The sequence below is a fragment of the Mobula hypostoma genome, chromosome 27 (assembly GCF_963921235.1).
Source record: "Mobula hypostoma chromosome 27, sMobHyp1.1, whole genome shotgun sequence".
NCBI lineage: Eukaryota > Metazoa > Chordata > Chondrichthyes > Myliobatiformes > Myliobatidae > Mobula > Mobula hypostoma.
Genome location: NC_086123.1, coordinates 23,930,621 through 23,945,303, shown reverse-complemented (window position 1 = coordinate 23,945,303; position 14,683 = coordinate 23,930,621). Strand labels below are relative to the sequence as shown.

The window sequence follows — 14,683 nt, the reverse complement described above, 5'->3', positions numbered from 1 at the left end:
GCAGTCAAATACGGGACACTTGTGTTTACCCCGAGAAAGACTACCATGACCATGAAGCCTTGCACAGGCACCTGTGTGCACATGTGTGATGTGCACATACATGACATGCGCATGCGTGTATGTGCTGATTTTTTTTTCCTACAAATCAATTTGGCTTAATCTTCCCGATTTCTATTAAGTGAAACTACACTGTACATGTATTATTTCTACTTTATGTAGGCTGTGTATTTATCATATCATTCCTGCTCTTACTATATGTTAGTGTTATTTTAGGTTTTATGTGTTATTTTTTGGGTCTGGGAACGCTCAAAAATTTTTCCCATATAAATTAATGGTAATTGCTTCTTCACTTTACGCTATTTCGGCACGAAAGGTTTCATAGGAACGCTCTACCTTAGTGGGGGAAATACGGGACAAGGGCGGTCCCGTATGGGACAAACCAATTTAGCCCAATATATAGGATGTTCTGGCCAATACGGGACAGTTGGCAACCCTAGCTTACAGGCAGCCACAAAGAAAGAAACCCAAAAGAATCCAATTTTTTAAAAAAAGAAAGACTCACACCCAATGTGCAAAGAAAGAGAAAAAACACAAATTGTGCAAGCAATAGAAGCAAGCAAAAGCATTTCGGACCAAATCGAGTCCATAGATCCGAATTTCCGGAGTAGGCCCAAAAAGCCTCAGTCGCAGTTCATCACATTAGTGGGGCAAATCACTGCGAAGCTCACAGATACAAAGCACAGCAGCCGAAGCAGCCTCACAGCCTCATCGCAGCGGAAAGCGAGTGATATTGTCCTGACCCCCACCTCTGGTCCTGGCACCCTACCTTTCCAGTCTATTTGGCTGGTGTTTAAATTGTTCAAATACTGGATCGTGCCTTGCATTAGGACCCAAGCCCCGCTGCAGTGATACGTGACTCATTAATATTGCTTAATAACTTCAAACATAATGCAAAAAGCACAACATAATGAAAAGCTCAAAAGAATTAATTTACCTTTTAATGAATATTTTTGACACACATGTCATAGGTGGTATAAAACATTGTTCTGTACATGGAAGTAAGTACTGTACGCCTTAAAAACTGCATTATGAAAACACAGTGGCACCACAAGATGCACATTGTACATATAGTGAGTAAGTGAATACTTTCGCAAGCAACCTGCATTAAAAGCACATAGTCAAGATACAAAATTCCGCAGATAAACAAATACAAACCAAATCAGAGTCGCAAGTTGCTTTAATTACAAAATTAAACACTGCACACTTAGCACCAGTAAGACACATTTAAATGACCATAATTGAAATGCTACCTTCAAGTACAAATTCAGAGATATCTGGAAATAACTACTTGTAGTATGTCTTCATGCCTATATGGTGAGATGTCCTTTTTATTTTGATGTAATCCCCATTTCCCTGGTGTGTATTGAATGGATGTAAAAGTTATCCATATGTTTTGTTGATTGGCTATTTTAATATTTGACTGTTAGAACTCGAAATACACAACTAATAAGATAAAAATTGCAGAAATCTAATGTTCAGATAGGATAGGAAAAGACAGTCTTTAATGTGTCGATGAGGCATCCATAGTTTTAGTGTTGTGCATAAAATTTCTAAATTGAATTTATTTTGGTCACGGGAAAACAAATGCAACAGCTCTTTAAAAATATCCTTTCCTATCCCTTAGTTTCTTAATGTAACAGGATAAAAACAACAGTTTTAATATAACCTAAGAAACATGTCCCATTTTTTAAGTATCTCCAAAACATTCATTCCAGTTGTAAAAAAATTATTTAAGTGCACCGTGATTGTAATTTTCACTCATAAATAATGAAGGGGTGAAGGACTGGGAGGAGGTGAACCCTGAAACCAAATCTTACACTATCGGCGAAGTGTCAAATTTGTGTGCTTTGCTCTTATGGAAACACCTCAAAGAGAGGACAAGTAATGTGAATCCCTGTTCTTGTTCTAAAATAGTTTACATCCTAATCACTGCTGGCAAATCCATTTTCAAAGACAGAAGTGTGAATACCCTGAGTAGGCAGAGGTCAGTGGGCCAATCTATCTCAATCTGAATATCAGCAAGAGTGAATAATTCTACCTTCAATCAGCAGTTATGCATTTTTAGAGATACTCCGCTTACTTACAGACTGTTTGTCCCGCTCCCATCCATACCAGGACCACCAGACACAAAGACAGTTACTCTCCCCAAGCAATAAGGCTGAACAACACCTCCACCCACGAACTCCATCACTACTTTATTATTTCCAGTCAGTCACTTTACATATTACCTAGTGTCACTTTATGGATGAATGCATAGAAGCTATCTTATGTAGTATTCATATTTATTAAGCTTTTAAAAATTATTATTATTGTGTTCTTAATCCTTTGTTTTTTTTGTGCTGCATTGGAGTAACAATTACTTCATGCTCTTTACACTTGTGTACAGGAAATGACATTAAACAATCTTGTGAAACAAGATGGAAGGTGGCCAAGGGACAGTGTCTCATTAAAAAATAACAATCTTTTTCATGTAATTAAACTATGATTGAAGTACATAATGTCAGATGATGGCAATAGTATGATTATACAGAAATTTGGAATCATTAATCTACTTGTGATACAAAGTAAAAGGCAAAGTAAACATTTTCAAAGGAGAGGAAACATCAAAGGCTGCTGTATGTAATATTCACCAGAGGTTGTGTTCATTAAGAAAAACACACAGAACAGCCAACCGTGGTGAACCAATGTGTGATAATCTATACCATATCTCTGAGATTCCCATTAGGAAAGCAGCCTAGAATTTAAATCGTTTTCAGTACGCATAGAGGAAAACGCCACAGTTAACGGGGCAAATCAAGTTAGTCCGTTGCTGTATTACACACAGGACAAACATAACAGTTCCAGCGGCTTGGTAATCTGCTTACCCAGTTTACCACCTGATGTTGCGGGGGGGGCACCACATTGCTTACACTGGCTGACATTTACATTTGTCCTTCATCACTTTTCTTCAGTTTTGTGTGCAAGCCTGTGCGAGATAATCTTGTAGGCGGCAAAGCTGCCTCGCTTGCCTCTGAAGAAATTTGGAGGTATGGTAGCGTAAGGATCTACCCCAGACCCATGATCAGGTTCTGTGACAAAGACAATGCAGTAAGTTCAGAGGGTAAAAGGTGGTTTTATTGACAACACATGCTATCAAATAGTGACTGCAAAAAACTGGGTGCAAAATAGGTATTAATGAATGCAGTCACTATTATATTTTGATTATTTGAAAACACAGCTGCATATTTTCAGTTCACCACCTCAAGAAATTTATGGACAATGCAGTAATTTGGAAAATGGAGTTTTCACAGTCTTTTTGGGAGCATTGTTTTCTTCAGGGTTGCCAGAGATTGAAAATTGAATTATGTAATTTAGAAATATTCATTTGACTGCACATATGCACTGGTACTAAAATAAAACTTTATCAGTTTAATGATTCTTTCTTTTCAATATAAATGATGTGAAAGGATGGAGAGAAAACAAAATTTATTCATAAAGATCTATATGGACTATAAATAGTTATGATATGAAAATTATTATATTCTACAAGATAATAATTATGAGTTATTTCTCTCCACTCATTATTTAAAGGCTATCTTCACAAAATTTTAGTTTTTATTTTGTATTATGTCTTCAACAACCATTGTTTCATAAAGATATACTTTGATGTTCATTAGGCAAATCTAACAAATGTATTTCCCTAAACTTTGCAATAAAAACAGTAAATCTAGGAATACCCAGGATACCCATATAATGGTTAATATTTCCAATGAGGACAAAACAAAAACAAATTACTTTCTATAACTACTCTCCAGTTGATTATTGACCTAGACCAGGGGTTTTCAACCATTTTTTTGCCATGGACCAATACTATTAAGCAGGGGGTCCATGTATCCCAGGTTGGGAACCCCTGAACTAGACCAATACTCTAATAAATTTTAGCAATTAAGACGGAAAACACCCTCTTTCTGAAAGCACATTAGATATGCCTCATGCCGATATAATGATTGGTATAGACAACCAACATGATACAGCGACTCAGAAAAAGAAATCTGTCCTTATGGAATTCACAAATCACTACCAAAAATCTAAGATTAAAAAAATAAAATTTTCTTCACTAAACATTTGTGACAAAAAGTAAATAAATGATCATAATTTTATTTTTCAGCTCAATTCTAGGTGCCAGTGCAGATGAGGTGGCTTTGCATTAGGGAAAATTGGCCCTACAGAAGTTTCGTAGGAATGTAGCTTGATCTGTTTTTTTCAGATTATGAAAGGCTTTAAGTGTGTTTCTAGAATTTTCAACATTAATTTCAGATTTTTAACTCATGTCACTTTAGTCCAACAGAGTAAATCTAGGTATATTTTGTTTAAAACATGGTAGAAAAGCTAGGTCACCTATCATTTCATGAGCTGGCATACTCCAGTAACCAGCACTTCTGAGTGAACAATGAAACCAACAGAGGGCAGAGCTATGGAGTACCCTGACTGACACTGTGTTAACCAGTACATTTGCTTAACCAACCCCTGTCAGATGTGTACTAGGAAACAGAGAATTTACCATAGAAACACAATCACAAACAACATTGTGAATAGATTACAAATAAAATTAACATCCAGCAAGGAAAATGACAGACAGACGGAAACCCATTTACACCGGGAGCCAGGGAAAAAAAAGGAAGTCATATTCTTCTCAGGAAAACAACAAAAGCAGAAGGAAAATCCGTCAGTTGTTTAAGATGATTGTCAGATGATTATGGAACTAGACTGATACTTTGATAAATGTGTTCTGTTGAAAGGCTGGGATCTGTGATAAGATGAAAAGCTTCTGTCAAACCAACCATTTTATTTTAATAGGTTGTGCATCACAGAATCTGTCATTTCAATATGATGCTTTTATCACAATATATCCAATTCACTGTGTCAGGCAAAGAAGGAAGCAAGGAGGAGAACACGGAATAAAAAGCATTATGATGTAAAGTTTGAGTTTCACAATTCAGTTTGCTAAGTGCTATGATAATTAAACAAGGACTTTGCATCACCCTTGAGTGCAGGATTATAAAAAAAAGTGATAGTGTAAAAAGGAACCCACTGAGAACACACTACTTGAAGCAAATTTTGTATTGGTACTTTAAAAGGCCTTTTGGCTTTCTTATTTTTGTTAATAGTAAAATTATTTATATGCTTAACACGAAATCATTTCATCATATGTTCAATGATTCAGAATGTGCTTTGGTTACTCAAAGTTATATTTTTTTTCCCTAATGTTGAATTCACTCGATGTTAAATCCATGTCACTTGAAGAAAATCATTAAATTCTAATAACTGCAGAGACATTAAACACAAATGTAAACTTATGCTACACAACTAATGCATTAAACTTTAAACTTAGCCAATTAAACAACACAACATGTTAATATTTTCTTTGCAAGTTAGTGCAAAGGATTGTACATATATTTTCTTTATGTGTATTATATTAAAAGTTGCAGTTTCCATTACCATCCCTTTGTACAGAGTTTGAATCACGCAAACACACTCTCACCTCAATAAAACCTAGATTGTAGTACTAGTACTATTATTGCAATAAAAACACAGTAAATTATTTTGGGGAATATAATTATGATATATCTATTATTAAAACAACGTCAATTTTCTTTGCTATTAATATAATCTTTGACCAAGCTTAAAGGCAAAGATATTCCATTTCAAAGATTATGTTGTTATGTGCCATGTCATGACATAGGCGATCATGTTCTTTCCATGACCATGATTGTTCTTGGCAAATTTTTCTACAGAAGTGGTTTGCCACTGTCTCCTTTTGGGCAGTGTCTTTACAAGATGGATGACCCCAGCCATTATCAATACTCTTCAGAGCTTGACTGCTGGACGTCAGTGGTCGCATAACCAGGACTTGTGATATGCACCAGCTGCTTATACGACCATCCATCACCTGCTCCCATGGTTTAAGATGACTCTGATCGGGGGCGGGGGGGGATAAGCTGGTGTTACACCTTGCCCAAGGGTGACCTGCAGGCTAGCAGAGTGAAGGAGCACCTTACATTTCTTTTGGTACAGGTGTATCTTGACCCTGCCACACTTTGAATAGTTATCACCAAAGACATAACCAAAAAGTTATTTTAAAATTGAACATGGTGACAACCATATGTTATTATATATTCAACTTATTGTTTCATTTCAAATATACATGAATTTTTCATTTAAATATTAATGTTATGTCAGTTGCCCCTTGATTTTAATATAAGGTGTTTTGTTTGTTATAATTAGGCATCATGTTTATAATTCCATTCAACAGTGTGGTATACAATGAATGTCCATTAATCCTGCTGACTAGGGTAGGATATAGTCGTATGTGACCTTCCTACCTTACTTAAAAAAACTAAAAACTATATTTTAAAAATCATAAACAAGAGAAAATTTGCAGATGCTGATGTAGATGCTTTTAAAAAATCCATTTTGATTTGTCAATTTAGATCTACGGAATGAGAAAAAGCAAGCGAAGATATCCCAATGAAGTGGATTAACGAACATGAAGAGATGCTCTTAAAAAGTACATTACAATGTAATCTGTTGCAAGATATGATAGTTTTTTAAAATTTTAAATGGCTGCTAAGAAAGTGGAGCGCCTTTAATCCAATAGAAACTGTAATAGAAGGTCATGAAATACAACTTTTTTAACTAAAGTCGTAGAGTCATACATTGCAGAAGGAGGCTCAAATGGTCCATGCTACCAAGAAGCTCATCGAAGCTGGTCCCATCCTTCAAAATCTTTCCTATCCATGTGCTGTCTTTTAAAAGTTATTATTGTACCTGCCTCAACCACTCACTCTGGCAGCTCATAGTTCTATGTGAAAAGTGGTTCCTCAAGTTCTTATTGAATCTTTCCTCTCTCAGCTTAGACCTTTGGTTCTTGATTCCCCTAACCTGGGACTGACTGCCTTCACCCTATTTATGTCTCTCATGATTTTATATACCTCAAAAGATTAGCTACGTTCCAAGGAAAAAAAATTCTAGCCTGACCAAACTCTCCCCTGTAACTTAGTCCTTCAAGTCCTGGCAACATCCTTGTCTGTCCTCTTTATAGTCTAATAACGTTTTCCCTTTAGTACGGTGCCCAAAACTGAACACAACACTCCAGGTATGGTACAGGTTAAGTACTCCTTTTCCAAAATTCAAAAATCCAAAAACCTCTGAAATAATAATTTTTTTTTGGAGATGACATCAGAAATGGAAATTTCCATAAGGCACTGGGAAGGTTCCTAGGCGATATGCAGGCCACTGCACATTACAGACAGTTCTGAGAAGTGACCTCACATATATAATAAGCAGAAGTTAATGAAAAGTATAAAAACACTGTATAAAACAAAAAAATGAAGATCTTGAATGTGTATTGAAAAAGTGGATTTGTCAATGTCGGAGTAAAGATTGTAATGTATGGATCTATTTCTATTAGAGCAATGACCTCCCCCACCTTTAGCACTACATATTGATCTGTTGTCTATGCATGCGCTGTTTGTCTACACATGCGCATTGTATTCTCTCTTTCTGTCTCACTCGTCAGTTAAAGCCGTCTCCTGCACCCGTGGTTTTATTTAATCTATATGTAGCTGTACACAGGGACAACAAATTGGCAATGAGTATGAATGCCAGAAAATATCACGAATTGCACTGACAGTTATGGCATGATTACGGGATGCAACAGTGATTGTTAAAGAACACAAGAAAGCTGAAGGATTCATGAGTAACAGTGAAAGACGCACTAAACTTAAAGTGAAAAGTAATGTAGTGATGGCTTCAGTCGGGAAAGTTGCCAAATTTGATAGCGCTGATGAAGACTGGGAGTCATATATCGAGAGGGTCGAACAGTATTGTAATGCGAACAATGTTGAGGAGTAAAAGAAAGCCCCTACGCTTCTTAGCTTAATGGGCTCAAGAACATACAGTCTCTTACGCCACTTAGTAACCCTTGCAAAGCCAGCAAGCAAGATGTTCGACAAAATTGTTACAATTTTACAAAATCACTTGAGCCCTAAACCATTGGTAATAGCTGAGAGATTTACATTTTACAAGAGGAACCAGAAAAAAAGATGAAAGCATTTCTGAATACATTGCAGAACTGCGCAAACTATCCCAGTACTGTGACTTTAGAGATGAACTTTCTGATGCATTAAGGGACAGGCTTGAATGTAGCATGCATAGTCAAAGCACTCAAAAGAGGCTATTGTCCAAAAGAGAACCTAACCTTAGAACGGCCATTGACCATTGCAGTATCGTTAGAGACTGCGGCAAAGGATGCAGTAGAACTACAGAAAGGGAGGCTAGAAGGTGAAGTGCACAAAATGTCCCTGAATGATGTAAAAAGCCAAAAATGTTATCGATGTGGCATGATGCAAATGACTGTTGGTTCAAAGAAAAAGTTTGCATTAAGTGTCACAGACAAGGTCACATTGAGAGAGCGTGCAAGGCAAACAAAAAGCACAACCCAGTGGAAAGTCTTAAACACAAAACGAAGCAAATGTATAAAGTTACTGAATGTAAAACAGAATCAGACAACATGGTGTCTGACAAAGGTGAACTGTCATGCCTAGAACTGCATAGTATAACTGAAGCAGATCACAAAATAATCTGGATCACAATAGATGAGTCTGGTGTAAAACTGAAAATGGAGCTGGATACAGGGTCAGCTTTGTCCATAATTCCAGAGGCTGACTACAACAGACTGTTTTCTAAGCTACCATAAGAGAAGACTTCAGAGGTACTAAAGGCTTACACAGGCAAAGAAGTGTGTCCCAAAGGTAAACAAAGTAAATGTGATGTAGGCCAAACACAACAGTTAGAGCTTTATGCGTGAAAAGTGGAAGGACAGCACTTTTAAGACGGGAATGGTTGAAAAAAATCCAACTAGACTGCCACACAATCAAAGCTCTCAGTGTGGCATCAACAGGCAACTGCAGCCCAAACGGTAGCACTAACTAGAGGCTGTCACAGCTACTTAATGGTAATCAGAAGGTGTTTGAGAAGGGAATAGATAAACGGATCAAAGTCTTGGCCAAAAGCTGTTCAAGAATCCAAAAAGTTTAAAATGCACACCCACAGGCACTGTTATAACCCATGGGAGTGGCTGTTTTCACCACGGCAAAGAGTATGTATTGACTTTGCTGGGACATTCCTTATTGCTGTGGATGCTCATTCAAAGTGGCTGGAGGTTATACCAATGAAGTCAACCACCGCAGCAAAGAATGTTTCTGGCCTGAGGACTACCTTTGCCAGAAATGGCTTATCAGGACAAATTGTGAGTGGCAACGGACCACAATACAGGTCAGAAGTATTCTGACTGTTCATGAAGAAAAATGGCATCAGATATTTTAAGTCAGCTCATCACCACTCAGCAACGAATGGGTTAGCTGAAACGTTGATCTGAACCTTCAAGGAGTTCATTAAAGCGTTGGACAAGGAGGACATTTCTCTACAGCACAAGGTGGACAACTTCCTTTTTGTGTATTAGATTTCCGTTCATGTGACGACAAACACTTGCAATGCTGTTCATGAGCAGGAATCTGAGATCTCGCATTGACCTCCGGAAACCAGACCAACAGAGGGAAGTGCAGAATAAACAGTTTAGCCAGTTGCCAAGTGAAGCAGCAAGGAGCTTTGAAATTGGACAGGAAGTCCTAGCGTGTGGTTACCGAGAAGACAACTGGACACCTGGCAAGAAGGCTACAAGAACTGGACCACTGATGTACACAGAGGATGTTGGAGATCAGACGTGGAGAGGTCATGTGGACCAGGTACTGGACGCTCAACCGAAGAAGACACCTGAGTCGACTGCATCCATTAAGATGGACACATTATAGTCATCGGACTTACTTCTCAGTGATGATGTCACTGACAGCAACGCGACACCAGAAACTGAGGACGTTGTCTTGGAGAAGACAAGTACCAAACCTGACACCACTCCACAAGTCCAGAGGCACTATCCTGAAAGAAACAGAGCACCACCCAACAGACTGAACCTTTAAAACTGTGAAGTTAGTTTTGCACTGCCATTGTGAAAGCATTTTTATTAAAAGGAAATTGAATGTTTTGTACATATACAGTTTTATGTTGGATTAATCTAAAGGGGGAGGAAGTGTAATGTATGGATGGATTTCTTTCAGAGCAATAACTCGCCCCACAGCACTACACATTGATCTGTTTTCTGCACATGCGCTATTGTCTATGCACGCATGTTGTTCTCTCTCTCTTTGGCTGCAATATGTATACACCCACTAAAGCCATCTCCCGCGTCCGTGCTTTCTTGAATTGATATGAGGTTGTGCACAGATGTAACAAACATATGTCATTTAATGGCATGCCGATCATGAAACAACCAAAGATCTATCACGATGAACTGAAAATTGAAAGTAATCGTGAATATTCAGAATATTCTGGTTGCAGAAATGTAAGAAAAAGCACGCCATTAAATTTTTAAAGATTTAAAAGATAAAGGGTCTACTGATTACGAAGCAGCAGAGGCATTCATTAGAGTTTGCGAAGATTGCTGCTGATGAAAATCTAAAACTAGAACAAGCTTACAGTGCTGATTGTTTTTATATCTTCCATAAAACCTAAGAATAAGTGAAATACAAATACAGTGTCATAAGGGAAAGCCTGACGTGGTTTGTTGTTGATTAACAGCGTATTCAGGTATCCTCTCCCGATGCTGTTGTGCTGCTTTTGTTACAACGCTCATATTATATTTTCAATATATTAATGGCATGTAATATTTTTTATTGTTAAGTACGTATGTGTGATGAACAACTGTAAGACAAAGACTGCTTACCAGAAGCACATAAATTCAGAGTCAGAAATGATGGCGATCCCAAGCTATCTCATTATGTGATATCTGAAAAAATCTGAAGAAATCCAAAATCCGAAGCATTCCAGCCCCAAGCATTTTGGTGAGTACTCAACCTGTATTACTAATGCCTCGTACAACTACAACATAAACTCCCAACTTTGAAACTCAACGCCCACACTAATGAATGCCGATGTGCCAAAAGCTCTCAATGAAATGAGTTTGAACCTAGACATTATTCCAAAGTACATTTTTTAATTAAAAATGAGCAGCAGCCCTCTGTAAAAATCAAGAATTCTGTGAACCAGTAACAATACTTCATTATGGGGGTGTTGTGGATAGTCTAGAGGGTTGTCAGAGGTTACAGTGGGACATCGATGGATGCAGAACTGGGCTGAGAAGTGACAGATGGACTTCAACTCAGATAAGTGTGAAGTGATTCATTTTGGTAGGTCAGATTTGAAGACAGAATATAATATTAATAGTAAGACTCTTGGCAGCGTGGAGGATCTGAGAGATCTTGGGGTCTGTGTCCATAGGACATTGAAAGCTGCCACGCAGGTTGACAGTGTTGTTAAGAAGGCGTGTGGTGTGTTGACATTCATCAGCCATGGGATTGAGTTCAAGAGCTGCAAGGTAATGTTACAGCTATATAAGACCACTGTGTTGAGTTCTGGTCACCTCACTACAGGAAGGATGTGGATACTATAGAGAGAGTGCGGGGGAGATTTACAAGAATGTTACCTGGATTGGAGGGCATACCTTATGAGAATAGGTTACCAGGTTGAGTGAACTTGGCCTTTTCTCCTTGGAGCGATGGAGGATGAGCGGTGACCTGATAGAGGTGTATAAGATGATGAGGGGCATTGATCATGTGGATAGCCAGAGGCCTTTTCCCAGGGTTGAAATGGCTAACAAGAGGGGGCGTAGTTTTAAGGTGCTTGAAACCTTAAGGTTTCAAGGGGATGTCAGGGGTAACTTGTTCACACAGAGAGTGGTGGGTGCATGGAATGCACTGCCGATGGCGGTGGTGGAAGTGAATACAATAGGGTCTTTTAAGAGTCTGTTAGATAGGTACATGGAGCTTAGAAAAATAAAGGGCTATGCGCTAGGGAAATTCTAGGCAGTTTCTAGAGTAGATTACATGGTCGGCACAACATTGTGAGCCGAAGGTCCTGTAGTGTGTTGTAGATTTCTATGTTCTATGTATAATAATAATAAGCATCCGTTAGTCTCATGAGACCATGGATTTGTGCCTTGGAAGGTTTCCAGGGCGCAGACCTGGGCAAGGTTGTATGGAAGACCGGCAGTTGCCCATGCTGCAAGTCTCCCCTCTCCACGCCACTGATGTTGTCCAAGGGAAGGGCGCTAGGGCCGATACAGCTTGGCACCGATGTCGTCGCAGAGCAATGTGTGGTTAAGTGCCTTGCTCAAGGACACAACACGCTGCCTCAACTGAGGCTCAAACTAGCGACCTTCAGATCACTAGACCGACGTCTTAACCACTTGGCCAGGTTCTGTGTATAACCCTTGATCTATGGATCAGATGGCTGGCACCTGCAATCACTCGTGCTGACACAATGCTAATCATAGTCAGGGTGAACTCTTCAGCAAAACCACGATCTGCCCCACTCACTCAACTTGCTTTCCATTTTCCTGCTTCCCATTCCATCTTCCTACTCCTTTTTGAGGCAGTCAGAAAGATGTCTTTAAAAGCACTGACTCACTTTCCTCAGTCAGTCGGCAAATGACGTGGGAGGTGCTCTTCCAGCAAGCAGCGGCCATCCATGAAAGGCGGGGGAGAGGGGGTGTTACATTTTAATGCTCATAGGGGGGAAACAAATCACTCAATTACTTTGAACAGGGTTACTGGTAATGTGAAATAAAGAAGAATGCTGAAAATACCAAGCAAGTCAGGCAGCGGCTGTGAGAAAGAAAGTCTGGAAGAAGAGTCAGAGTTACTTCTACAGCGTGGTGACCTGTAGTCAGGAGGCTGGCTATCCAAAATCAGCGGAATTTATTGTTGAGTCCCCAGAGCTGCAAAGTGACACACTTTATGTTATGTTGGATTTTGCTGGACTGGTGGGAGAGGTCCAAGTGTGGAGTGGGTTGGAAAGTGGAATATCAGACACATCCTCACAGAGTAAGCAGAGCTGCTTTGCAAAGTGAAATCGACCAATTAACGTACAAAGCAGTATGTCTTCCGACTGTGGGAGGAAACCCACGCATTCCATGCAGAGGATGCTGGGATTGAACTCTGAACTCTGATGCCCCGAGCTCTAATAGTGTCCGCTCTAACCGCTATGCTACCGTGGCGCCAGATCAGATTAGAATGAAGTAATTAGAAAGACTTGTTTGGATCTGTGGATGGTGGCAAAAAGTGAAAAGGCATCACTTGTGGTTACGTAGGAGGGTGCTGTGACAAGGTGAGTGGGCATCAGAGGAGATGAATGAGTGAGCTAGGGAATCATAGAGGAAATGGTGGAAAGGGGAGGGCAAAATGCCAATAGTGACACTGGCAGCAATTACAGATGATGATCTTTTGAATATGAAGCCTGGAGGCGTGGAAAGTAACAACAAAGAGAACCTTATCCTTGCTTTGGCTGAGATAAGTGGGGCTTACAAACAGAAAGAGGTATGGAGTGAGATGGATACAGTCATGTCAGCTAAGGAGTTAGAAATGAATCAGGTGAAAGTGAGAGCAGGAAGAAGACTGGCAACAAAGTCTTGGCCCAAAATGTCGGCCCTTTATTCCTCTCTATAGGTGCTGCCTCACCTGCTGAGTTCCTCCAGCATCTGGTGTGTGTTACTCTTGAGTTTCCAGCATCTAAGTACTACCTTGTATGTATAAATTGTTAAAATTTTCAGCTTTGTATAAGATCATGAAAATGTATCTATATCATAATCAATATGAGGGATATGCTTCCTGGTGCCTTAAGTAGATGGCTTTAATTTACATATTATTTGTCAGCATTACACTGAGTTCAAAGAGCAATCGTGTATTAGCAACACACACAAAACGCTGGAGGAAGTCTGCAGGCCGGGCACCATCTATGGAAAAGAGTAAACAGTTGATATTCTAAAGTCCTGAAGAAGGGTTGCAGCCTGAAATGTTGACTGTCTACTCTTTTCCATAGATGTTGCCTGACCTATTGAGTTCCTCCAGCGTTTTGTGTGCATTGCTTTGGATTTCCAGCATCTGTAGATTTTCTTGAGTGTGTGCATTGGCTTGTTTTCATTGAAATTATTTAAAATTCCATACTTAACAAAAGAAGGATAACTAAATCCTTCTCTGCATCACTCCCATCCAAATCTGTGGAGGATTGTTAGCCAGTATTAAAATAGAAGTCATTCATAAGCATGAATACTGCAACTTTTAATGTTTGACCACTTGGTTACCTGGCCACACGATGGCTTCCAGTAAGGTTACCCTTCTAGCCAGAACTTCTAATTCAGCTTGAAGATCTTGGAACATCTGCCAACTAACAGCCTGGTGGAGATCGAAAACAGCAACAGAAAATGTTTTGTTCCCCAGTTAAAAACTAGTTTTGAGCAGGACTCAGGAACCAGGTCAGCTGTGTTCTAACCATTTTCAATATTTTATTAATTATTATTTACAACTTTTTTTTAAACAAATGATTAGCTGGTAAATATGGCAAATTTTCAATGCTATTTGCAGGCTTTTGTTATCATTTTTTTGTTACAGTATAAGAGATTATTTTGGATTAAGTCGCAGGCCTTCTTGGTTCCCACTGTTCCAGTGTCTGGGTATTTGGTTACTCCCACACA

The 14,683-nt window shown here is 39.0% G+C and overlaps 2 protein-coding genes across 2 annotated transcripts in view; one reads left to right on the top strand and one right to left on the bottom strand.

The window, feature by feature from the left end:
- Nucleotides 1–14,269, top strand: part of rhbdd3 (rhomboid domain containing 3) — a 57,054-nt gene extending 42,785 nt beyond the window's left edge. Inside the window, exon 6 of the mRNA XM_063034464.1 lies at nt 6,531–14,269. Within this exon, the coding sequence (XP_062890534.1) occupies nt 6,531–6,571 (41 nt within the window). The 3' untranslated portion in view covers nt 6,572–14,269. The remainder of the gene's footprint in view (nt 1–6,530) is intronic.
- The window catches only part of emid1 (EMI domain containing 1), a 438,363-nt gene continuing 424,660 nt past the window's right edge, over nt 981–14,683 (bottom strand). The window contains exon 15 of the mRNA XM_063034463.1: nt 981–3,128. Within this exon, the coding sequence (XP_062890533.1) occupies nt 2,998–3,128 (131 nt within the window). The 3' untranslated portion in view covers nt 981–2,997. The remainder of the gene's footprint in view (nt 3,129–14,683) is intronic.